Below are 26,637 nucleotides of genomic sequence, written 5' to 3'. Positions count from 1 at the left end.
GGTATGGTTACTAAATATTGATGATAATGTTACATTTGTAACCATTTCTGAACATTTTTCCTTCAGTTATCGTGTTTTTTCTTCATGTTTTGTACTCGGCCGGATACTTATGAAGAAGTAAAAATTGTTATTTTTGTTATAAATAATTATTACTTGTTGTATGAAATTCTTGAGTTGTACATTTCGATAGTATAATAAAAGCTCTTTACTATGATATATTTGTATTTCTACTTTACACCCATTATACATAATTTAATTCCAACATTATTTTTGGCCGGAAACTTTTGCATGCAACTGTAGCTCTATTTAAGCGTTTCTCGTCGAGAAATCGATAGAAACGCATACGATGCTTTTATTATCGTGTACCTTAACGTTTCCCAAAGTTTTGCTCGCTGCACGACTATACTTGAGGATTCTTTTTATATTTAGAACAATTGCTGGACGCCAGTCTGGAGGCGGATTACGGCGAGAATTGCAACGCGAACGAGCCGCCTACGACGACCAACGAAAATGGCACCGCCGATACCCTCCACGAGGGGACGTTCAGCCCCTTCAGCGGTAGTCTCGAGGACCTTGTTAATACCTTTGACGAGAAGATAACATCTTGCTTTCGCGATTACGGGACCGACGTCGAATCTTTGGCGCCCGTGCAGGTGCGAACGCAAGAGGAGATCATGAACGAGTGCCAGTGAGTTCACGCGATCACTTATACACTTTCCATTTTCAAGTACCGACACCTAATATTTTACATACACTAACGCTAATACATTGACCCTTTGCACTCGAGAGGTGACTCTCGGTCACCATTAGATCCGACGCAGCAAATCGATCAGCAATGATGTTTTTTTAGCTTTAATTTTTTTGGAACTCGAAGTGCCAATAAAAGGTGACCTGATTCTCAAATCTCATATTAGAGATCTCCTTTACGAAGTCAATCCGAGCTTAACATTCGCGACAATAGAAAGCTAAGAAAGCACCTCGAGATGCTGGTAGATACCAGAAAATAATGTCTTAGAAATATATTATTAAAGTTTATTTATTAAATCGTACAATATATAATATATCGATAACATAAGTAAAAATAAATATCACAAAAGGAACAAAGAACTTTCTTAGAAATATAAAATAAAACTAAGATGAACACGCTTCCACAAGCGTGATCATGCTGAATCCGTGGCGGAAATTTCGGAACTAAAAAAAATAAAAACGCATCGGTTAAACTTTAAATTTACTTTATTTCTCTAACATAACGCCACGAGTGCAAAGGGTTAACACTCGGCAAACGTAAACTGTCGTCGTAACAGCGCCCACGGAGCTGTGGCGTGGATTCGGTACACAAGCTCGTCGAGCGACCGTTTCGAGTAATTTTACGGAAGAAAAACGAACGCGACAAACGCGAGTGAAAATGATGTCAGTAAGCGTATATGATTGAGAAGTTTCCATTATCCTTGGGTCACGCGATATCTCCGGGTACAGTTATACCGGTCCTGTACGACCACCTGGTACGATTAAAAAAATAAACCACCGCTGGTGGCGAGCGGCTCGAGGTAAATGAATACCCTGAAGATCACCCGAGTTATCGCGTTCAAATTGTCGCATTCACCTTGAGATATCCATTACGCGTCTCGCGATCCATCGCGTACCATCGCCGCCGTGGTAATGATAGTACGTCGCGTTCCAGACGAACGGAAGTAATCGTTTACGGGCATCGCCGTTATATTAGTACGCACGCGAATCGCAATTACCAGCCGCCGGTGGTATTCCGATGACATAATTCAAAGAACGCCGGTCTCTCGGCAGCTCTCGTTTTACGATCGTGGAATTTATCGTATCGATAAAATCTTGGGAAAAAAGTCCTAAGTAGAGAGAGATCACGCCTCTCAATGGGCCTGTTCGCGGATAATATATCCTGTTTAAGTAATACTCGTGTTAACGCTTTCTTCGGGCTCACGGTAAGACGCGTAACAGTTTCACTTTGATGCGCGAGTTAAACCGATATCGCTGGACGATATTTACTTGTATGGTTTCGGTGAAGCTACGGTGAATCCGACGATTGATACGTTCAAAACAAACACGCGACGGACGATGCAGTTGTTGGTCATTGGTCTCGCGAGGGAAGTACTCGAACATTTTTTTTTTCTTCTCTTTGCTCTCTATCACGATATTAAAGCAAACGTTTTCTTTACAGCTCGTCATTTGTAACAAATTCGTTCTTGGGAAGGAACATTCTGGTAAAGTACAAAGTGAAACGAGAGTCATTCCGGTGTGATGCATAGTACTCGCTGCAAAGCCTGATCCCTAAGATCGCTATATCGATTTTCCAATGAAAAGTGTGCCGCTACGGGTACTCTCTACATGACGTTTGCGGCACGTTCTGCAGCTTTCTCTCTGCGAAGGTGGACAGTGCGCTAGAACAAGAAAGAAACTCACCTTCTAATTAGACTAAGGATTCAACTCCCAGTAATCGTTTCGCGAACAATTTTCAATCTCAACGTTCGACATAAGAATGTCATTTTAGCGCCAAGCGTGTAGAAGTACACGAAATTTAGTTACATAATGCTTCATTTTGTAGAATATCCAAATGATAGAAACGGTAGACGTAGAAATGATTGTTCAAGGCAAGGAAAAATTTGTATGGTCAGCTGAAAAAGCGTTTCCCCTAAGGAAAGTCAAAATTCGCGTGGACGAAGTCGAAGGGACTCGGGGTAAATATTTTCAGAGAAGGCTGTCCATTGTAGCAACCCTGCAGGTGTCCGGCCGAATTGCGCCTTCTAACGAGCGCCACGAGGTTGCAGGTGAAGCCCAACGAAGCGTAAAATTGTATCTTCTTCGGTGTAGAGTAACGCGCTAGAGCTCTTAAACTCGTTTGAACTTCGCTGTCCACCGTTGTGCATAATTTCTTTGAAGTCGCGCCTCCAGCGTGCAAGTTCCGTCTAGACTTTTGTCAAACCGATCGGAAGGAATTCGTGGAAGACAATAAAACAAGAACAACGACCGGACTCCTGCTTTGAGGAGGGACTTTACATCGGCACGAGAGACAAAATTCCCGCGATGTTTTTGTAAGGGCCAACCATCGCGTGTTAGGGCGGGTTCGCGATGACCCACGCTGTTCTTTCGCAGCGATGTAACCGCTGATTAACGCATGGCAGCTGTGCATGCGTTATACCAGCACTTTCGTCAACTATAATATTCCCACTCGAAGTTTGTTCGACTCGCAACCGACTTTTTCTTTTCGTAAACGGACTTTGCAGTTTACAGTTTCGTAGCAAACGCATCTAGCATGAACGTAACTGCAGTCGCGCGTGTAATCGGATACACTGTACGTAATCCTCGTCCATTCTTTCAATCATAATTAGATTCACTCCGTTTCACGTGCGCTGAGAACTTTTTATGATAATTCCCTTTCTTAACTCTTTGAAGCTAGCTCGACCGTAACGTTTTATCGAAAATTTTTCTTTCGCGTCATATACCTCGAAGAGTTGAACCGCTTTTTTTTTTTTTATCTTTCGTATCCCCGTTACTCCTCGCGCGTATGCCAATAATTCTGCTAGTCGCTGAGTCATCGTTCGTCCAAATTGCCGAGGTAACCGACTATTTCACGGCTTTTGACGCGTAACGCGAGAAAGAGAGGTCGTCGCGCGCACGAGAACCTCGATCTCAAAAGGGGGCCAGGAAAGAAAAGCGGAGAAAAAGAACGAAAGAAAAGGAAGTTGGTTACTGCGGGGGTATGGAAGGCTTTCGTGTTTGCGCGAGCGAAAAAAGAAAACAGAGCGGTGAGCTACCGTGTTTCGGCGTGTTTTAAAAGGAGAATCCGGCTCGGAGAGGTAAACGAATACGACCTTGCTTGACCCGTGATATTTCGTTCGTCAAACCACGATACCAGCCAACGCGGGGCGTCTGCACGCGACAAATTGGATTACCAACAATGCCATCTCGCGACGCACACACCGGATATGCACGCGTGGATGCGTTTTATTCTTTCGGGGCCTGATGCATGCATACGAAAGCGACAGCAATGAAACGAGACACGTGCTGTTGCACGTGTCGCAATCTGCGAACGTCGGTCGCTGACCTCTCGCTGAGACACTTCGAACTTCAACATTTTGACGTGGACGAAACGATTACCGAAGTCAACGCTTCGAGGTCACCTCTGGCGTGACAAAACGCGCCACCCAAAAATAATTCTGACCGCTACCATGATGAGAATACGAACGTAGAGTTCATTTTTGTTCCACGAGCAACGAACAAAAAATGTCTTCATCTAGTCAAGCGGTTCTATCGTAACATTACTGTAACGTAACTTGGAAATAATTAGGAAGAAACGTTGCCGGAGTCGAACGAATCGTAACTTTACTACTACGAAATCTCAGTGATGGGAAAAACCGTAGGCTTCGAATAAATCTCAAGTTCTCCGACATTTGAATATCTTCCAAAAGAGGAAACGAGACAAACACATCGGCAAACTTCAAATTTATTCGAAGCCTAGGGTTTTGCCCATCTCTGCGAAATCTGGACACCACTGTGTCGGACAGTCGGTAACGCGATCGCTTCGTGGCAAAAAATCGTGCATGATCGAATGCGGGAGGGCATGAAAATTTGATCTCTGTGTTTTGTTCCGTCGTTCGTATCGAGCCACCCTCCGGATGGACGAACGTCAATAAAGCAGCGCGTGCGCCCTACGGAGGAAAGCGACCACCGACGCGATGATATTCCTCGGCTATCGCGTGTATTCCCGTCTCTTTCGCCCTGTTAAATTCATTCCCGATCGTAAAAGAAATATTAGCCACTGGACAGGTGTACGTACGTTACGTCTGAGCGTCGATTTTTTAAGCTTTCGATCCAGACGGTGGCCATCTTCGGAAATCTCCGCCGTTAGGATAAGTTGCGAAATTTCAATGCGTTAAGAGCTAGTAGAAATTATTCTAGGAAAGAGTAACCTCCTGATGCATGTCGGTCACCTAAATCGTACCTCTACGATTTCTTTGTTATCGCCAAGCATGTACGCGCCATCGACGAATGTACGAGACAACTAAGCGGTGAAAAGTTTGACGAAAAGGTGACAGATGATATTTTTTTTTTTTTATCGCTGCGAACGTTCAACTCTTTACCTTGATGTAGAGCGATTGGAAATGTAACGAGGACAATTCCTGCAAAGTTGATCGTTTCTGATGGGAGTTCGACCGCTTGGTTGGATTCGTTCATTCATTCCTTGACGTACAAATAATCGAGAAATAAATTGTCTCGTGACTGTTTCATTATCGTTCGATGATACATTTAGGACTGTTTTTCGTTCGCAAACCATCGATGTTACGCAAGTGTGCGAGACTCGTCGCGGATCATTGAACCGAAGAATGAATTAATAAGCGGGAGATAGTCCTTTCCTGGAATTGAATTTCCCGTCGTTTTTCCCCGTTATTGACACGATACACAGGGTAGCTAGTACGCGATAGGGCAAATAGATACCATTTACCGCTCTCCCTTAAGCCTCAACCCTTTCATACGTAACGTAACTTCGGTGAATATCGTTTCTTTCTTTTTTTTTTTACTTGATATAGATGCAAGGAACGTTTCAATTTTTGTAGCGACAATTGGAAAGGTCAGAACTCAACCAACGGGACTGGTTGAAGAACACAGGTTTTACAACCTTTTTGCCAAGTCACGATTTTTTCAGCTGCCGCAACAGACAGGCAATGTTTAGACGTTCGTTTCGATGCGATCGCCGTACGTGCAGGATGAAGTCACTGCTTTAATGCACTTAACATTAATGAGAAACTCAAGTGGGTCGAATTGACCTCCATTTGTTAATCCGACACCATCGACCGACCCGCTGTTTCTGCTGTGCGCTCCTTTTATTTCTAAGAGTCGTCGCGGCTTGCTGCACGGTGTCCCGCTGGAAACAAGCCATCTCAATATCGTTGGAATCTCGGATGGAATGTTCACTCTTTTATGACAGGACTCGAGAAAGTATTCGGGATAAGAGAGCGAAGGAACGTCTACCTTGAAGCTAATAGCTTCCGAGATATAAATTAAAGTAGTTAGTGATATAATAACAAAGCATTTATATTAACACGTTGATCGCCACGTCGCCCATATATGGGTGACGGTGCTTTTCACCGAAAAACGAAAACTATTAATTCTGAAAGTTAAGTGTCATAGAAAATGACTTTAAATGAAATACTTGAATTTTGATGAAGTTACAGAACTAAATATCAAAATAAATATTTCATTACGCAGTTTCCAAAAGTCTGTAAACAAAATTAAATCGCAGTAGAAATTTTCAAGAGTATTAGTCTGCCAGTGAACGTGTTAAATGATCCTACCGCAAAATATTATTTACAAGTTAATCAAGGTTCTGGCTGTTACGAATTTGCGTTGAGTAGTCCTAGTAAATTGATGGTATTAAATGATCCTACCGCAAAATAACAAAGCATTTATTAGAGAAATAAATATCAAAATTATATAATGGTATGGCTTAGAGATATTTGTTTGGGTAAATTCTATAGAACACCCTGCACGCTCAAAGCGGAAACCGTCAATTTAATCAATAAGAATGATTAAGCCTCGAGTATTTAAATGGTCTCTTACAAGCCAATCCAATCAACGTTTTCGACCCCTTCCTTTCAGGTCCTCCTTCGAAAACGTTTACTTAATTACGCTGTAAAGCACTTGGAAACATTTATAGTATATACAAAACAATTTAGGGTTCATTGAGCGACCACGAAGAGACACAGGTCGACGATAATCGCTCTCAATTAAAAGGGTTCCCACGTCTATGACCTAAGCATTCAAGTCACCATTAGGACGTTGCTGTCACTGATCAAATACGATTCACACTACTCTATGAAGTCTCTCTAACGTCCAAGTCATCTAACGTAGCATACAATTTTTAAATATCGTTCTCTAAGTACAATAAATTCATCGAGTCGATTGCAAAATTTCTTTCAGAGACAACCATCGAACAAACACCTCTTCGAGAATAACTCGTCATATCGCAAAAGAAAATCACAGCCGTTAAAGTCGATTAAATTCAATGAAACTAGTCGATCTATAAATACCACGATAGTCTCGTTCGCTTACGCAACGGCTAATTGTTTACAAATGAGAAGTGTGAGAAACGGGGCTCATTCGTTTGCCCGTTCACGGGCATCGCCGCCAATTTCACCCAAGGATTCATTTCCTTAGAATGGCCGCTATTGTTGTCGAAATAAGTTGTTCTCTGTTTACGCTGGATCTAGTGTGCCCCTTTATCTATGTCCTGCATGTATACGTGCATATAGCCCAGGAAACGCCTACGAGTCGCATGATTCACACGCTATCCCCAGAAAACGTACATCTAGCAGAACCGTGTGTCGTCGACTGCAGAATCTTATCGCTTCTTTCGCAGGCGTTTAACGAGCCGACAAATGGCCTGGGAATCCTCGGCTTCTTTCGTCACCTTCCGATCTAGATCAGAGTTCGATGCCTCGACGAACGTTCCTTAAATTTCATCTTACTTACAACTATTTCACTTAACTCTTTGCGGCACAGGAATTCAGGTCATAAAATAGACCCACGTTGCACAGGAATTTTATTGCGTTTTAAATCAAACAAAATTGTTATATTTTTATTAATAAAGGTATCGCACCTATACACGTGCAGCTATTGCAAAATTTCGAGGTGGAATTAAAACCGTCCCACCATGCATTACGATCCATCAATAAGGTGGGACACTTTTAATCCCACCGTGCCCCAACGAGTTAAAAGGACGTTGGAAGGTTTATACGAATATAGTTCGAAGAAGTGGTGGACGAAACCCTAGGCTCCGAATAAATCTGGAGTTTGTCAATACGTTTGTCTCGTTTTCTCTTTTGAACATTTTCCAAAAAAGGAAACGAGACAAACATTTCGCAAACTTCAGATTTTGTTCGAAGCCTAGGGTTTTGTCCATCACTGGTTTCAAGCCTACTTTCCGGACTTAATTGTAGGCAATACGAATTGATACCGCGTGGGTTGTCCGCGTACGGCTGAAAATAAAGCGATCGAAGGGCTTGACCGTGAATCCCGAGAAACTGTTAGGCGTTAGAAAGCGAAAAATAGAAGCTGCTAATTCGATTCATAGTTCGAAAACGTCAGAGAGGCATTTAGCGAGAGGATATGAGTCAGCTGGTGCGGTGTGCGCATAATTAGTAACACGCCTCAATGGAGTTTGTATACTCCAGAAAAAAAGTTCTGTCCAAGACGCTCTAACTTCTTTTGTTTCCCTTTTGGAGTCACATTTACAAAGAATTTTTTTTAGGCGTGCCACAACTTTTGCTCCGATGTGTGCTCCAGTTATTCATTGATAACAGTGTTTGAGAATGATAAATTGTCGATCGTCGGAGCAATGACTTTTATTTGTTTATACATTCCGTGTAATAAAAATACATATATTATTTTATGCGTACATGTATAAAATCCCAAACGTGCTTTCTACGTATCGTGTGTGCCACGAATATCCGCAGTTCGATCAATATTTATTTGTTCGTTCACAGTCCACGGACGAATAAATTCATCGTGAATTTCCTCGAATTTAGATCGAAATGTTGTACAGATACGAAATTAACGATCCTTTCAGAATGTGGTGGACGATTACCGGGACTTTCGGTAACATACTACCAATCGACTGGAGTAAATCGTACGCGAGGAAAATGCACATGCCCGCGCTCAACCTGAACGAGGCTCCGATCTCGAACGACAGGTGAGTTGTTTTCTTTAATCGTTCAACCTTTCGCGATCCTGCGTTGGGTCCAAGTTCGTTTTGCCGCTTTCGTTGCTGTAATCATCGAGGGGACGAGTGGAAAGAGGAAGTTACTCTCGCACAATTGGACGCTTTCGTTTTGTTTGCTGTAGACCGGAACTAGAGGATTTAAGTAGCGAAGACGAGGCTGTCGCAACTGATTTGGACATGCATGCTTTGATCTTGTCCAGCAGCACCGACACGCACAGCCCAGAGGAACCGTTGAAGACTGCCGAGGAAGTTCTCCGTGAAATAGACGACATAATGCAGGCAAGTGTGTTGCTATTTAATTCCTACTTCTTAAGAAGGGATCAATAAACAAATCGAAGTAAACGATCGTTTCTCGTAGGAGAGTTCATCGATGGAGAGATCGCCAGACTCGGATGGTTCCTTATTGGACAGCGACGAAGCGCTGGAGAGGAGCAGAGAGGTTCTCGGTTCGCCGCTTCACGAAAAAAGTATACTATTCGATCTGAAACAATAAAGGTTGATTCAGACTATACGACACGTTCCGGCAACGACACGACAAAACATTAAAACACGCGTTTTAATGGAAATATTCACACTTAACACACACCGACCTGAACGTTCCGTCAATGGGAATAGTGTGAATAGTTCCATTAAAACGCGTGTTCCAATGTTTCGTCGTGTCGGTATCGGTACGTGTCGTTGCCGGAACGTGACGGTCCGTGTCGTTACAGTTTGAATCGACCTTAAATCGTATCGCGATACGTGACCTCGCGGATCTAAATCGTTGATGTTCGTTTTAGAACTGAAACAACTCAGCTCTGGTCAACTCATAGAGCTCCTCGGTGAGATGGAATCGTTGGTGGGGGCTCTGAGCGAAACTCTGATCGCCGAATTAGCGCTAAGGGACGAATTAGAGTACGAGAAGGAGCTGAAAAATCAGTTCGTCTCGTTGTTGTTAGCAGTACAAAACCGTCGTAGGCAGCACCACGTTACGAAAAAGCGAAATCAAATGCAGAATGGTACTAGTCCTTTGCCACAGCATAGATCTCTACAGGAATCTAAGGTAGCGGGCGATAAACGTTTTTTTTATCGCAGATGTACGCTAGTACATAACGACAAACGATAACGTTGATCTTATTTTTAGTATTTGACGACTGTAATCCCATACCATACGGATAGTGGCCCGCCAGACAACCAAACCTTACAGGTTCTCATAAAAAGTAAGTACCAGCAAACAAACACTGATGACTATGGTTTCACATTTAAATGGTGTGTTCTGTTGCAGTATTAAAAGCGATTAACGAAGATAGCCCAACCGTACCTACTTTATTAACGGCTTATATACTCAAAGGTAACGGAGTTTGAACAATTTCACCGGGTTTGTCTGAATCTATACTAGAGAGATAATTTTTTTTATTTTCAGTCCTCTGTCCCACTTAGTGAGAATACCGTAAAACTTACGGGAAGATCGATGGAAATCAGGAAAAAAAAGATATTAAATATTGAGGAATACAATTTGCTCTCTTCTTCTTGCCAGTACGCTTTCCGCCGTTGTTGTGCCGCATACACTTGCGTTGAGGCAGGCGATTTTTGCTTCTAAGTTGTGTCTCGAATCACACTTTCTATTGACCGTAGAGTTTAGGTAGGATCCCGTGACACTCGCATCTAGTCTTACTTTATATATTATAATGTGTATATTGATTTTACATAAGATACAATTTCTGATAATCTATGTATGCGCTCTATGGAATACCTCTTATTGTACGTGAATTATACGATCTTCATTTTTGTATACGTCTACGCGGATTTCGTGACGAATTCAGTTTTTGTAATTTTTTGTACATAAAGATTTTATCGAAATATGTGTGAGCAAAGTTTACTATATCACCGAGAATACGTATATTTATCTAGAGAAATATACTTGACGACATGTAGAGTTCGCTCTCTATCAGAGGGAGGAGCATATTAAGCTTACGGATTTAGTGTATATTGTTGTAATGCCCATATGTATCTAAGATTAAATTAACTAGTAACATTGACGCGTAAAAATAAACGCATCTCGTTACTCGAATCACTCCATCACCAATGTGTAATTTACTTGAAAAGTGTTAACTAACTGTACCCGAGCTGGGATTAAACATTCTTAGCCTACAGCAACACAGTTGTTCTGATGCATTGTGCAAATATTAGAAATATTGTGTTTGTTGAAATAAAGAAATACATCGGACAATCTTATTATTGAAAAAGCGTGTTCCTTACCCATACATAATCGAAACAATTAAGTTTTGCTGTATTGATTCTTTATTTATGGAGTATAGAAGCATTATTTCCTATGCTGTACAGATCTAACAAGACGTAGTTTTATTTTTAGCAGTATACATTCACGCGAATAACAAGAATACGTGTAAATATATATAGAAACGACTGAAAGTCCTCACCATTTCGTAAAAATGGCAGTGGCAACGTAGGGAGGTTACGCGGAGAGCGTATAAATGCAAGAAAACTAGTTGATTGATTGACAGATTGATTGAAATACAAGTTGTATTTAAAAGAAAGGTAAATACTCAATGCATTTGTTTAAATAATTTGTATAACTGTGATTTAATAAGAACCTTAACAATTTAAGCGTTACTTCTCATAGTAAAATCTAACCTAAAAATTTTGTGCAATTTTGCATCTCAAATGTATTTATACAAATAGTATTTTCGAAACGTAGCACCTGCTGTATTAATACTAACTAACATAGATTAAGATACGCTTTTTTTATGCAGATGACCGCAAACATTTCGATTCTGAAATTAGCACAAATAGCGGCAATTGGAGGCTTTGTCGTCGCAGGTTTCGGGTATCATATGAGGAACATGTTTCAGAGACGGCTTCGTAAAACGAAAATTTATAAAGAAGCGTTAGAGATTCTTCATAATCATGAGAAGGCTGTACTACATTTAGGAGATCCGATAAAAGAAGGACGAATATTATTCTCTGATAAAACAGATGATATTAGAAAATTTTCGGTCAACTTGAAAGGATCTAAAACTAAAGGTGTACTGGATTGCGAAGTGCTACTCGCAGTACCCGAAAATCCAGAAATAACAAGGTTGGAAATTAAATTTGCCGATATTCCAGACAAAGTTTTTATAATTAAGGAAATTGAAAAAGTAGCTCCATGAAATACATTATTGCTTTTTGTTTTGCTGTTATATTTTTATGGTACTGTCTAAAAATGTATAAAAGTTTATTATTGTACAAACTCCAGACAAGAGAAAATATGATAACTTGATTATGTTTACATATGTATGCTAATGTAAGAATAAATATGATCAAACTGCTATCTAAATGTTTGTAATGGCATGTCAGTAACACCCTTCGGAACCTTAAGACCTCTTCTTGTATAGCCAAAACCAGCTTGAATAATATGTATAGCAGCCTCGACGGTTAAACGAACGTCACGTGAATCACCGATGCGAGGATTTACTTCTACAAGATCAACAGCATTCAATCTGTTTGTTCTGTATAATTCTTCCATTAAATGAACAGCTTCTCTAAGGGATAATCCACCACGCACTACAATTTTCTTAAGAATTATAACAGGAATTATTTTGGTAAAGCCCATATTAATAATAAAGAGGAATTCTTTTACCAGGAGTTCCTGTGCTTGGTGCTTCCAAAGGATCAAGCGAATCGATATCAAAACTAACATGCAACGACTTTGAATCATCAGGATCTATTTTATTTACTGCCATGTTCACAACATCGTGAATACCTGGGCAGAAAGTATGAATTAGTAAATGTTGGGGTAGATTAACGTTTAGAATGTACCAGCAATTTGGAGACACTACCATATCGTTCAACATCTTCCATCCCATAAGCAGTGATACCAAATTTTTCAATCACTAATCTCTCATAACGATCTACAGATCTTAATGCAATATAAGCCACATTTCTAATTGATAGCCTGCAAATAAAATATATTTTTAATCATGTTTAATGTCATTAATTTTGATGTGTAAATATTTGCAAAAATTACATTGGTTGCTGCCAATCCATGCCTGGAAGATGTGGCCAATAATCGGCCAATTCAGAAGTTAACAATGCTACAGGCATTCCGTGAACATTCCCACTTTCACTAGTTTTATTAGTATTAAGATCTGCATGAGCATCAACCCATATTACACCTACGTCTTTCTTTACCTTTAAAAATGATATACAATATCGATGCATAATTTAAAAATAATTAATAATAAATAATATCTTTTTCTTTCACACTACACCTTTACATGACCATCTATAGTTCCAATTCCTACACTATGATCACCCCCAATAGTTAATACCCGACGGCCATCGTTTAAAACCTTTTGAACTTTTTCAGATAAAATACTAGTGCAACCAGCGACATCGCCTAAGTGTGACATGTTGCTCACACCATCCACATCCTTTGTTTTGTACAAAATGTCACCATAATCTTTTACATCCAAGCCTTATTTAATTTTCAGAATATACGTTATTAAGATTAACTGGATGATTTTTATAGATACCGAAAGCTGATAGAAACGAATAGAATGGTTACCTAAAGATTGTAATTCTTGGATTAGTCCAGCTGCTTTAATCGTTTTTGGACCATCAGCTACTCCTTCCTTACACTGCGAATAAATTCAATGAATAAAAAGTTATTATAATGCTGATTTATATCGTACCTGTCCTTTTTCGAATGGTACACCAATTATTCCAACTTTTCCATAATAACGAACCCCAAACCTAGGAATAACACTTTTTTGTATTTTCAATAGCATACTGATTTTATATCTGTTGTTTCAGTTTGTGATTGAATACGAAATAGTGATTCCTCAGCGACCTATGCTCTCGTGTTGCAATGCAGATAACATGCGCGATTTTCGGCTCATAAATACACCGTAATCATAAATATATGTTAGGTTATAAGAGTAAGGTACAGACATTATATGTGAATATTTGCAACATTTTATATTTATTATCCGTAACATTTTTCATTAATTATCAAATGTACAATTACTGTTTGTATATAATATACAAGTATGAAAAACATTTTACATATACAATAACAATTTCAGTAAAACCGGCAGTATAAATAATATTTAAATTCAGGATACTAAGTAAAAATTGTAAGTTAAATAAAAAAAAGAATGAATTTCTAAAGTCTGTCCTGTTTAACTAGATGTTCATTTAGGGCCGATCATATTCTCAGGTCTAACCCATTGATCGAACTGTTCCGCGGTTATACCATTCTTCAATGCTGATTCTTTCAGGGTTAGACCTTCTTTATGAGCTTGTTTTGCAATTGCAGCAGACTAAAACAAAACATGTTTTATAATGCATTCGGGAAATATAATAAGAAATTTATTTTCAGCTACTAAACAAAAATGAATATAAATACCTTATCATAACCAATGTGTGGATTCAATGCTGTGACAAGCATTAAACTTTCGTTCAAGAGTTTCTTGATATGGTCAGTATTAGGTTTAATGCCCACAACGCAATTCTTCGTAAATGTGGTACAAGCGTCGCCTAAAAGTCTCGTAGATCTCAATGTGTTTGCAACTATAACTGGTTTAAATACGTTTAGTTCAAAGTGGCCATTGCTGCCAGCAACAGTTGTGGCAACTTGGTTACCCATTACTTGACAACAGACCATAGTCAATGCTTCGCATTGTGTTGGATTTACTTTGCCAGGCATGATCGAACTTCCTGGTTCATTTTCAGGAAGAGACAGTTCGCCTAAACCGCAACGAGGTCCGCTTCCCAAAAATCGAATATCATTGGCTATCTAAATAAAAAACATATATTGAATGCCACACTTTAATATTTTGTACGTTACTTTTATCAAAATTTACCTTCATAAGCGAAACTGCTATCGTGTTAAGTGCACCATGCACTTCTACCATAGCATCATGCGCTGCTAAAGCTTCAAATTTATTAGGAGCAGTTACAAATGGTAAACCAGTCAGTTCTGCGATTTTTGCTGCTGCTTTCTCTGCAAAACCCTTTGGTGCATTTAACCCAGTTCCGACTGCGGTACCACCAAGTGCTAACTCGTATAATCGCGGAAGAGTATTTTTCACTCTACCAATTCCATTACAAACTTGTGTCGCATAACCTGAATATTACAATTAATTATTGATATTAATTTATAGTAACGTTAAAGTATTAATTTATAGTATTTAACTGTGGATACGAATGCAGAAAATATATTATCACCAACCTGAGAATTCTTGACCTAACGTCAATGGCACAGCATCCTGAGTGTGAGTCCTACCAATTTTTATAATATCTTTCCATGCTTTAGCTTTTTCATTCAATGCTTCGTACAAGCATTCCAAACCAGGAAGCAATACTCTATTGATTTCTAAAGCAACAGCTATGTGCATAGCGGTTGGAAATGTGTCATTACTGCTTTGAGATTTATTTACATGATCATTTGGATGCACAGGTGTTTTTGAGCCAAGTTGACCACCGAGTAATTCAATTGCACGATTTGATATTACCTGAATATGAATTGTATGATAATGAATACAATATAATACTCCTCAAATTTACATATAATGTAATAAATACCTCATTAGTGTTCATGTTGGTTTGCGTACCAGAACCTGTTTGCCAAATTACCAATGGAAAATGATCATTATAAAGTTTCCCACTGATAACATCATCTGCTGCTTTGCTAATAGCATCTGCTATTTTTGCATCCAACCCAAGTTCCTTATTTGTCTCTGCTGCAGCTTTTTTTAATATACCCATTGCAACAATGACGCCATACTAAAGAAATAGATATGAATTGAAGAAGCTGTAAGTTTTGTTACGCAAAATTATACTGCTGTTTTTTCTTACAGGCATGCGTTCAAAGGTATCGCCGATTGGAAAATTGATCACCGAACGCATAGTTTGTGCTCCATAGTATTTGTCAGCAGGGACTTTGAGTTCACCAAAAGTATCCCTCTCAATTCGATATTCTTTACTTCCATCCTATAATTATAATGTTAAAAGTTTGTCAAAACAATATAAAATTAATAAAGTAAAAGAAAAATATTTGTGTACCATGTTAAAAGAATAAATTATATAACACAACAAAGCAAGTAGAGTTTCACAGTGGATATTAACAGTAGTCAGAGCAGGGGAAATTGAAGGTCAGTCAAATGAATTCAGTTAGTTACGATAACATGTATACTGGGATAGTGTATGTATGCATATACACAAACAAATTTTTACAAGATCATACATTCTCAGTCATTTCAAGGAAAAAATAAGTAAATCGAATGAATCACATTAATTAAATAGTTTGGTGTTACAAAATAGTTTTATTAACCTTCAAATTTACATACAACTATTAACATAAAGGCACGATTATTGCTGAAAGAAATATTTTTTAATAGAGATAAGAATATTTCGTTTCGTACCATTTTATTTTTTGTTAAGCAATTACCTCCGTGTCGTGTCGTCTATCCTCGTTGAGACAATATGTTCCGGTGTTTCATGTGAACGAGTGATGATTAAATGTCAACTGTGTTCAATTGTTATGTTACAAACGACATAATATTTTAAAAATGTTCAAGTAATATTATTCGCGAGTGACACAATGTTTTTTCGCGATAATCTTTAGAAAACTATTTTTGGATCTGGTTCTTTGACGATTATATAAAAACGGGTTACAAACCGCTTTAAAAATCGTGGACAACGAAATTGCGAAAAGGTAAACGATAAAACGAACGTGTATAAATTCGTCCGTGAGACTGTACAAGGTTGTCGTCGGTACATGCATATTTTATTTGAAAGTTTTCGTACCTTTTTACTGCCTTTGAAAACCGGTGATGTGCTCAACGATAGTCTTATTGTTAAAAATCCCGATGATTTCGTGAACTCCCGTAATCCGCGATTAACGAGCGAACATCTCAGCACACTCAACATCTTTCTGATCAATTTATAACGTTTATTTCTTTCAACAATCCGTAGGAATGTTAAAAGAGCTAAACTAACCGATACAGCCGATCATGAAGCAAAGTCAGTGGACAGCTCAAAAAATCAGACAGAAAATACACGGTAGTCAGATAGCACCTTAGCAACTAAGAGTAAATGCTAAATTTATTTCACATAGCAGTAAAACAGCGACATCACGCGCGAAAAAATACGCTCGCAATTGGTTCATATTTTTTGGCAATTAGTTCAATTAATTTCGTGAATGATCGCTCGTGGGATGTGGATTCAATTTAAAATGACGGTGCACTCTGTTACTAGCACGCGTTTAATTAGCTTTATTAAACCTTTCGGCCTCACGTTTGCATTCTCATTGATACAATATTGTAACAAACAATTCATGAAAATTAAGAAAATTATGAACGTGACAAAGAGAGACAAAAAAGTATTGTATAACTGAAAAATAAAAGCGTGAGTTATAATCTTTACTTTGTACTCGTCGAACACTGTCCATGAGTTTCCATAATTTTTCAAAATTTCTTTTTGCTCGTCTACTTTTCTATTATCCGTAAAATAATCTCTTTTTTTTGGTAGACAAGATTTACGCGTATAAGAAGTATATTATACAATGAAGATATCGTTGAACGCATTTCAGTAACAAATTGTACGAAAGGTGAAGTTGTGCAAACGCGCGAACTCCTGCAAACATTGCCGTATCGCTATCACGTTTTCTTGATTGGAACATCGTGATTTACAAAGTCATACGTTCAGCATTTCCTAATATACTTTACAGTAGATAAATTATGGAACGTCCCTTCTTTTTTTACATTATTTTTTCCCAATTATGAACGATCAATGAATTGTATCTAATATATGTTGAACATCGCGTACTACGATACTTTTTTCATCAATTAACTTTCATCGCCATTTTATTTACATTAAATTCGCTGCGATGATTTCGTGTCTATTATGTATTGTAGACTGATGAGATGATGAGACCTATTGAGGTAGTTGCTGGTTAAATTATGTGGCAATTGATTTATAAATCACAGTAAGATGAAAAATGATATGGTAATTAGTAAATCGCTTAAAGTATATTCGATTGTTCAGTGAAAGAAAATTAATCGCAGAATAATTTAATAATATATACAAGTCTGTTAATTTGTAAATTTCTTTCGATATCGTATGATTTTTTGATTGTTCATTGTCATGTAAATGCAGGTCGTTCTCTTTATAGGAAACGAGGACAAAGAAAGAAGTGAACTCATTGTTTGTACAATTAAAATTTCTTATCATTTTGCATAGAGACTGCGATAGGGAAGATGGCGCACCGACCAATGAGACCCGCATACCTTTCAGGTCTCTTCTTCTCGTCGACGTACGATACCGTTGTTCGTATCTCGTAGGAAAATCGTACAAAGAGTGGAATAGTGAAACTGTTCAAACTCTTATAGATATCGTTATCATGTTTTCGTAGAAAAAACGTCGTATATCTCGAAATCATGCACCTGCGACACACGGACAGACAGATTATGAAACATATATCCTTCTTGAACAGTCGTTTACAGTCGTTCTAAGTCGCGAATAGCAAATTGATTGTTTACTTCTACGGAAGTTAAACATCGATCGAATCGAACGCAACAATTTTGTTGCACCAGCCTTGTTAACTTTCGTCGCCATTCTATTTACGTTACGTCCGCTGTGGTGATTTCGTGTATAGCAGACGTGACGGAACTATGGTGTATATCCCGAAAAAAAACGTCATGCGAATGGTTAACGAGCTGATAAAAATTCGTCAAGCCATGGCTTTATCTTGCTAGCCGTGCGTGAATTAAAATCGCCGATATCACGAACAACTATTTCACGATAAAGCCGCGCGACAGGTTGATTGGATTTCGCTGTATCGGCGTTGTTATTAAGAGTCAGAGTCTCATGTAAACAGCACGCGGATCTTCTGTGTCATCCGATCTGATGGTCTTTATTATGTAATATTGTGCACCGGGGAAAATGCTATGGTCGAAAAAACGTGGATGAAAATTGCCGGAGTTCGCGTCACGAGCGGTGTCCTTAAAAAATGACTGACTTTTCCTCTTCAACTTTCGCGAGGTAAGTTGACCGTTCTCCATTAACACGCGTTTCGCGACAGCTTATTCCATTCCCATGTATCGCCCAAAAACGAGGAAAGAAAAAAAAAATAATCTCGTTTACGTGTCATCAAGACGTTTTACGATAAGGCTACGTTTGACATTCGATTCGACGATAATTATTCTTAACCTAAAATCGTGGAAGAGCCGGTCACGCATAGCCAACGAGAAGTTTATTCGAACGATAGACAACGAATAAAAACTGTACGAAACGTTTAATCATGGTTTAATCTGACAAATTGTTACGCGGTTCAGTTTTTTATTCTTTCGATATAAGTTCGCTCTATGATTCAAATTATAATTTTTATACAACGAATCAAAGGTTGTTCGTTGTTGTTAGTCTTTCGAAGTTTCTTTTATCTAGATAATAAAAAATTTGCCCATAGCGTATCGCGTGATATCTGCATATATTTCAAGGTGAAATTTAAATTTCATTTTCGTTTATTACTTTACGTTAATCGATCTTCCTTCCTTAATTTTCGTCGCGTAAGCTCGCGGTCGCGTCATTCGGTTAAATTAGTAATACCGTATCAAATGAATCGATAATAAACATAAGCTGAATCATGTAATTTTTTTTCGCAAAATTGAAACGTCGTTAACGTTGTAATGTGGCACATTATTGTTCGCGACGTTTCAATGATGTTTACAATTTGTAAATAATGAAGTTTCTTGTGTATTATGTGTATATATAATTGACATGAGAAAATTTTACTTGAAATTGTTCCTCTAATAGATCAACGTTGAAATGTAAGAATAGAAGAGAAATAATTCGTCTCGTACGAAATTTTTTAGACATTATCTATTTAAGAGTAACGTTTCCAAAAATTGTTGAAAAAGTATCAAATTGGATTACAAGTAATGATAATATTATCTGTTTTTTTTTTTTTTGGTTCCAAAATAAACCAAGCCAAACTTGATAATTTAAAACCAATAAAAAAATTAGCATTGTAAACTCACTTTTCGTTTATAGATCAATTTGCATATTTATTGATGATAAATCAGTTTTAAGTTTTAATATAAAAGAGAGTATAAAGTTGATCGGTCAGTGATTTGCTGCTACACTTGCCATTGTTCCATATCATTATGAAAGACTTAAATCAAATGATTATAAATTTTGAAAAGTTAAGTAACGAAAATGAAAAAAAATATTAGAAAAATATTTAGAAATATTTTCTCTAGATTAAACTTATCTGTTTTTAATAACAATTTATTACTCTGATTGGTGTTATTGTTTAAAAAGAGATTACAATAATTTGTGTCTTTCAGGGTAATCGGTAACGTGTTGACTTTTATAAAATGTATTGCTCGAACCTGCTTTGTGATATTAAACAATGCTTATTGTATACCTACGTATGTAGTATGGATGACACTATTATTCCCTGTAAAAGTTTATCAACCCCAAGTATATTGGCGGATCGAAGGTCTATTTTTCCATTGGTTATTAGCAATGGTCTCGATGTGGACCTGGTCTGCAGGCTATGATAGTAAGTATATGAATAATAGATGTATCATTAAAAAGTATATTAATTATAGTGTAAATGTTAATATGAAAACACAAAAAAATCTTAAATCAACAGTCATAGAACAAGGTGATGATATACAGAAAATCATTAGTGAAAGAACACTAGTAATAGCAAACCATCAAAGTACTGGGGATGTTCCTATGTTAATGACAACATTTAATTCAAAACCAAATGTATTGCCTAATCTGATGTGGATCATGGACAGGATTTTTAAATTTACCAATTTTGGTATAGTCTCTGTCTTACACAAGGATTTCTTTATTGTATCTGTAAGTCGATACTGCTTTGATAACTTCTCTATTAGTTTGGATAATTGACGTTCTATTGTACATGAAATTAGCATAATCGAGATATTCTTATCCTAATGTTCATTAGGGTCGCAAACGGAGAGAGGAGAGTTTAAGACAACTAGAAAAACATCTGAAAACATCGTATATTCCGCTCGGTAGAAAGTGGATGGTCTTGTTCCCAGAAGGAGGTTTTTTATGTAAAAGGCGGGAAACTTCGCAAAAATATGCTAAAAAAAATAATCTACCTATCCTTGAAAATGTATCTTTGCCTCGAGTAGGAGCAATGCAAACTATATTTGATACGCTTGGTCCATCACACGATAATAATACGTCAGAACAACAATTAGACAATAGAGCAAGTAAATAATTTAATAAATTACACTTTGTTATTATCTCATACTTTATTAAATTTCTATCGAATACATAGATATTGTTCTTGATACAGGTATGACAGTGGCTAAGCCAGAAATTAATTGGGTTCTTGATATAACAATAGCATATCCTCAAGGTAAACCAATTGATTTACCTACAATTATAACTGGTTCTAGACCGCCATGTGAAACAGTCCTATTTTATCGAGTGTTTCCTAGTTCAGTGGTAAGTTTAAAAATATTACGTGTTGTTTATTTTTGTCTTACATAGAAATACTTCATCGTGTCGTCGTTTTTAGGTTCCTCGAGAACCAGAATTATTGTCTAAATGGTTGTATGATAGGTGGGTTGAGAAAGAAGCACTTTTGGAAAACTTTTATAAATACGGAACGTTTCTTGGTACGCAAGCATCATCCAATGAAGGTTCCAAGATCCATCAGGATCCATTGAGATTCCTAGTCCTTCATTTATTTTTTATAACATCTAGTTATATACATTACAATATATTTGCGTATATGCTCTCTTGCTTCTGGTAAAGCGTTTTATGCTATACAAGAAATTTACGTTCAAACATGAGTGAAATTACGATGTAGAAAAGTAAAGATATTCCTGCCTTAAATATTACTCTTGATGTTGACTAATAAAACTAACGAGTGTATGAATTGTCAATTCCAAGTGAATGTTTATAATCTAGATATGTTGTAGGTAGTTAATTGAAATTACTACTTTTAATATTATAAAGAATTATTTGATCACAATGTCTGTTCCAGTAATTAAATGAACATAATTAGACAGTTTATTCGAACTTCGATTATGAGGTGTAAACAATTCTAATGTTAAGGTAACAAAATTCTTGTTTAATTAACGAAGTCCGTTATGAAAAATTTGTTGCACAGTTCTGCACATCTTTGTTATAGTTAGCCATTCCTCAGAATGTTTATTTTAATTTATATAATGAGGCGCATAGGATACTTTATGATATTGTAGTCATGACATGACATTTAGAGTTCAACTGTAAACACTTGTCTTTTATCAAAGACATTAGTAATATCAAATTGTTGGTAACATAACGATGTTACTCACAATAAACAACTGAATTTTGAGTAAAGAGTAGTACAGATTCATTTCAGTGAACAGCTATTAAATACGAATACTTGAACTATCTTGAAAGTAGAGATGATTTAGGGTTCTTTTTTTTTTATACAAAATTAATCGTAAAGAATACATTCAACGTTCATATCTATACAAGTTAAATGATTTAACATTTGTTAATTCAAGGAGGTGTACGTAATGCTACTACTTATGTGATAGATTTGATTACTATATTGATATAAACTTTATCATTTTTATTTCTCCGTTTACTACAAAGTGTGAAAACGTGTCTACACTTGACTATCTGTCTGGAGGACTTGGCAGCATTTCAGGGGATTTTCATAGTATCCTACACGTGTGTTTTGTAACATGGTATCTTAAGTAGAATCACAAATATTCTATGAAGTGGAATTGCAAGATGTAATAGTAAATTATTACTGCTGTTGTAGAAGCGGTAATAGTAAATACCATTTCGAAGAAATATCCATTTATTTGTGATACGTGATAGAAAAAAAAAAGATATTTTTCAATGCGATGTCAATCATACAAACATAATTTTTTAAATCACATATTAGAAACGTTCGTAACTCTACGACGAAGTAGACGTGAAACATAATACGAATTATTCAAGAATTTGGCAGGAATAAAAATCATGTCTTACAAAATCTGTTAAAGTAAGAAAGATTTATACTTCATGGCTAAATCTCAACCAATAATAATGCTGTTCAGTGAAGAAAAAACAGCTGTGCCTTGTTCCTACGGACAAACCTCAGTGTTAGTTGTATATATACATATGCAAATCTCATATGTAATTTTCATGGTTGAATCAGCGCCTACAATTAATTTTTAAGACGTTCAGGTTTCATTGCTTAAAAAAAAAAAAGAATACACCATAGAAATACTACAACTATTAAAGATATGTTTTCTATGCTGCCTAATTGGTTTTTTATGAAATAAAAAGCATAGCCCAAATTGAAAGCAATTTCTAGACTGATTAACTCAGAAAAATAAATTAGTTACAGCACATAACGAATGAACATCCGTTCGCATGTAATGAACATAGTAATTTAATTTTTTCTCTGCTTACTAATAACAATATACATATTTAATTCAATATTTATTCGAATGACAAAATAAATCTTTGATGGAACAAAATATATTTGTACAAACAGCAATTTCGATAGGACCGATGTTAGTCGCATTAAACGGTAAATGATTGTACTATCCACATATTAAGAATATTAATTTCTTGTAATATTCGAGTATATTAAGCTCATGAATTTTCGAATTTATATATATCTGCATACATGACAGTGTATCATCGATATGTACGAATATTTTGCATTTCCATGCATTTAATATGTAAATTAAAAGAAGAATAAATACATAGCGCGCGAATCGTTTGCAGATAACAAATTCAACATTACGATAGAAAAAAATGGTAAATCAAAATAATTTATACTTTTTAATCTAATTGTTTCTTCTTCATATTAGGATTGCATTTTAATTCGGTGACAAAGTAATCAAATACTGTTAACACTTGATTTTATACTATTATGTTAATTAAATATTTAAAGAAATCCATAATACCACGGTAGAATGCCTCTAGTCTTGGTTGCAAAACTTTTGAACCAATTGAAACAAGATTCTAAATGTATCACTAATTGTATTATAAGACATTTTGAATTTTACCAATAAAATTTATGTTTTCCATTCAGAAAATTGTATCGTTTAGAACTATTCGATTAAACGTAAAGTTTATTAAAGAAAAAGAATGCAAATGAAACTTGACTTTATCGTTAATCAAAAATTACAAATATACATTAAGGTGTTACTAATACTAAACTGTGAGTAATGTAACTGTTGCAAACTGACCTATAGGTAAGAACAAAAAAAAAAGATAAACGATGTAACATAATAATTGCATAATAGCATATTTACTTCATTACAAGGGCCAATATTTTTGAAATATTTAGATACATTTGATTTTTAATATAATATATGGTACAATAAAAGTTTAAAACTCAAGTTTCATTAACGACATGAAGCAATCTAACTAAAAAAAAAAAAAAAATAGAAAAAAAATAATTGTATATCGGTTACAGTGAAGTCTATTTATTATATTTGTAATTATTGCATAAAACATTTGTTTTTATGTTTAGTATAGAGTTGTAAACCAAGTAGCAAAATAAATGTCACACTTTATACAGCACACAGTACACCTGAATATCAGTCTTAACATAATATTATCTGTGAAAGCAATACAAACTGTTAGTAATGATAAGTTATACATAAGTTCTCTCGGTTGTGCTTTAACATCTACTTTATTGCTTGTACTAAGTTATACATTGAGAGCAGTATTACACATGTGCATTATACCTGAAACAATGATTCTTATTACATCTAATTTTAGTACATATTTTGTATATATTTGAGTGTACCAGCTTTGTGTTATGTTTAAAGGATATTTAAAATGTTATACATGTTTTATGTTGTACTTCTATTATAACTATATCGTGTGATAATACAGTTAGTATTTAGCAAATGTGTAATTTACAATTTCAGAAACTAAAAACTAGTAGGATTATAGAGAAAATAAAAGTACAGAAATTAACAAAGCTTACTATACTGATATCTGTAATATTAGTGTGCTGTATGAAATGTATCTAGAAGTTTTTTTTATGTATTTTGATTCAAGTCTACGTACAGTGAATACATTTGCAAGAAATATAAAAATGTAACTAACAAAAAAAAACAACACTATTTTTTCATAAGGCAGTCACACTGTTTTTTTAATATCCACGTGAGGAATGTATACCGCTCAAAAGAATTTAATAGATCGTTTTTGTGCGTTGCACGAATAAAAATCCTTTTATTAAATGCGAAACTGCACAATTCAAAGTGTCATTGTCATGTAATGAAGCATGCATCTCATTATGCAAAATATTATGACTGGATACTAATGTTCACAAATACTATATTAAAACAAATGTAAATGCAACTTAGCATAAGTTTCCTAAATTTTAAAGAAGAATATAACTCGCTTGTAATGTCTTTTCTTATAAGAACTTTAATAAAATTGTTGTTTTCGAACTACATATAAAAGAATTTTTTTCGACAGGTTCCTTAGTCTATATACTGTATTTATTCAAAGTATCATCAATTTTAATATTTTATTAAAATATTTAAAACTACGACTATTTCCACATGCTACTTCATAAAATCTCATAAGCTAAGGTAAGAATAATAAGATCTGTACTAAAAAATATACAGGTTTGTAGTTTATTAAGATACTCCAAGTTACATTCATTCGAAATCTTAAATTTATTCTTATGTTTCGTATACAGTATTCTTATATAGTTTTGAATAGATGAAATACAATATTGATTGTTATTAAATAATTATGAACATTTTCCGAGAGCGTTCCGCAAGATAGAAATCACGAGAGATTCAAATATGGGTACAGAGTGAGTGAGTGAGTGAGTCCGAGAGAGAGAGAAACATGTAGGACAAGGATAGCTAACGTTTTCTTTTTCTTAAATTGATAATATATATGCTTGGAATCCACGTATGACATATAGCTATCGTTTGTGACCAGCGACCGACTCGCCATCTCGCGGCCAAACACTCGAAGCTCGAGTGCGTGTGTAAGAGAGGGAAGGGAATATGTGAGACAAGGATAGAGTGAGATCAAGGAAAGAGAGAGAAAGGTATATATAAGACAAGGATACAGCGAGCGTGAGGGAAAGAGAGAGAAAGAAACATAAAAGACAAGGATAGAGTGAGCGTGAGCGAAAAAGAGAGAGAGAACGAAACATGTACGACAAGGATAGCGATTGTGGTGGCGCCATCTACTAACAGAACGCTCAAGCTTGTCGTGAAACAGTTCCACTGTTTCGCCGCGAGATGGCGCCAGCTATATAAATTCTCAAAAACGTAATAAAAACAGAAAATTCCTATTACAGGTCAATTTTGTAATGCTTCATGAGCATTCTCGTTAACATTCATTGTTTAATAAAATAAATTAATGAATTAATTTACATGTAAACGTATGGTAAAAGATTAGCGCCATCTCGCGGCGAAACAGTGGAACTGTTTCACGACAAGCTTGAGCGTTCTGTTAGTAGATGGCGCCACCACAATCGCTATCCTTGTCGTACATGTTTCGTTCTCTCTCTCTTTCGCTCACGCTCACTCTATCCTTGTCTTTTATGTTCCTCTCTCTCTCTTTCCCTCACGCTCGCTGTATCCTTGTCTTATATATACCTTTCTCTCTCTTTCCTTGATCTCACTCTATCCTTGTCTCACATATTCCCTTCCCTCTCTTACACACGCACTCGAGCTTCGAGTGTTTGGCCGCGAGATGGCGAGTCGGTCGCTGGTCACAAACGATAGCTATATGTCATACGTGGATTCCAAGCATATATATTATCAATTTAAGAAAAAGAAAACGTTAGCTATCCTTGTCCTACATGTTTCTCTCTCTCTCGGACTCACTCACTCACTCACTCTGTACCCATATTTGAATCTCTCGTGATTTCTATCTTGCGG

The 26,637-nt window shown here is 36.4% G+C and overlaps 4 protein-coding genes and 1 long non-coding RNA gene across 14 annotated transcripts in view; 3 read left to right on the top strand and 2 right to left on the bottom strand.

Annotated features, from left to right (window-relative positions):
* The window catches only part of LOC128896021 (fasciculation and elongation protein zeta-2), a 40,095-nt gene extending 29,147 nt beyond the window's left edge, over positions 1–10,948 (top strand). For 2 of the 3 annotated variants that reach the window (XM_054159144.1, XM_054159142.1), the window contains exons 2-9: positions 430–688; positions 8,594–8,716; positions 8,869–9,025; positions 9,105–9,213; positions 9,526–9,788; positions 9,870–9,945; positions 10,011–10,076; positions 10,149–10,948. In XM_054159144.1, the coding sequence (XP_054015119.1) occupies positions 675–688; positions 8,594–8,716; positions 8,869–9,025; positions 9,105–9,213; positions 9,526–9,788; positions 9,870–9,945; positions 10,011–10,076; positions 10,149–10,165 (825 nt within the window). In that variant the 5' untranslated portion in view covers positions 430–674 and the 3' untranslated portion in view covers positions 10,166–10,948. The remainder of the gene's footprint in view (positions 1–429; positions 689–8,593; positions 8,717–8,868; positions 9,026–9,104; positions 9,214–9,525; positions 9,789–9,869; positions 9,946–10,010; positions 10,077–10,148) is intronic. The other variant, XM_054159143.1, reaches the window with a different exon arrangement.
* A 951-nt stretch (positions 10,949–11,899) lies between these two features.
* LOC128896027 (arginase, hepatic) lies at positions 11,900–13,564 on the bottom strand. The gene is made up of 7 exons (XM_054159158.1): positions 13,420–13,564; positions 13,293–13,365; positions 12,997–13,202; positions 12,753–12,916; positions 12,565–12,680; positions 12,366–12,488; positions 11,900–12,289 (listed from the first exon to the last, which is right to left on the bottom strand). Exons 1-7 carry the CDS (start codon positions 13,513–13,515, stop codon positions 12,054–12,056), a joined length of 1,014 nt encoding a protein of 337 aa, XP_054015133.1. The 5' UTR covers positions 13,516–13,564; the 3' UTR covers positions 11,900–12,053.
* LOC128896037 (uncharacterized) lies at positions 13,209–14,243 on the top strand. The gene is made up of 3 exons (XR_008461912.1): positions 13,209–13,436; positions 13,541–13,685; positions 14,109–14,243. It is a non-coding gene; the product is annotated as an uncharacterized LOC128896037 (long non-coding RNA).
* Positions 13,685–16,812, bottom strand: LOC128896018 (fumarate hydratase, mitochondrial-like). 3 transcript variants are annotated; one of them, XM_054159134.1, is made up of 7 exons: positions 16,538–16,812; positions 15,587–15,721; positions 15,314–15,514; positions 14,961–15,243; positions 14,593–14,855; positions 14,136–14,525; positions 13,685–14,049 (listed from the first exon to the last, which is right to left on the bottom strand). In XM_054159134.1, the coding sequence occupies exons 1-7, from the start codon at positions 16,658–16,660 to the stop codon at positions 13,921–13,923; spliced, it is 1,524 nt and encodes a 507-aa protein (XP_054015109.1). In that variant the 5' UTR covers positions 16,661–16,812; the 3' UTR covers positions 13,685–13,920. The 3 variants fall into 3 exon arrangements, with proteins under 3 accessions (XP_054015109.1, XP_054015111.1, XP_054015110.1); XM_054159136.1 differs by lacking the exon at positions 16,538–16,812 and adding an exon at positions 16,153–16,213; XM_054159135.1 differs by lacking the exon at positions 16,538–16,812 and adding an exon at positions 15,794–15,897.
* On the top strand, positions 16,254–25,182 carry LOC128896023 (acyl-CoA:lysophosphatidylglycerol acyltransferase 1-like). 6 transcript variants are annotated; one of them, XM_054159146.1, is made up of 7 exons: positions 16,254–16,445; positions 18,609–18,772; positions 20,077–20,294; positions 20,388–20,602; positions 20,709–20,982; positions 21,051–21,220; positions 21,294–25,182. In XM_054159146.1, the coding sequence occupies exons 2-7, from the start codon at positions 18,741–18,743 to the stop codon at positions 21,528–21,530; spliced, it is 1,146 nt and encodes a 381-aa protein (XP_054015121.1). In that variant the 5' UTR covers positions 16,254–16,445; positions 18,609–18,740; the 3' UTR covers positions 21,531–25,182. The 6 variants fall into 6 exon arrangements, with proteins under 6 accessions (XP_054015121.1, XP_054015124.1, XP_054015126.1 ...); XM_054159145.1 differs by lacking the exons at positions 16,254–16,445; positions 18,609–18,772 and adding exons at positions 19,275–19,557; positions 19,781–19,931; XM_054159148.1 differs by lacking the exons at positions 16,254–16,445; positions 18,609–18,772 and adding exons at positions 19,284–19,557; positions 19,781–19,931 and having other exon boundaries at positions 21,069–21,220.
* Positions 25,183–26,637: the final 1,455 nt, after the last annotated feature.

The sequence above is a fragment of the Hylaeus anthracinus genome, unplaced genomic scaffold (genome assembly GCF_026225885.1).
Source record: "Hylaeus anthracinus isolate JK02 unplaced genomic scaffold, UHH_iyHylAnth1.0_haploid 5, whole genome shotgun sequence".
Taxonomy (NCBI): Eukaryota; Metazoa; Arthropoda; class Insecta; order Hymenoptera; family Colletidae; genus Hylaeus; species Hylaeus anthracinus.
The sequence above is the reverse complement of the archived record's forward strand: the minus strand, read 5'-3'. Positions and strand labels throughout refer to the sequence as shown.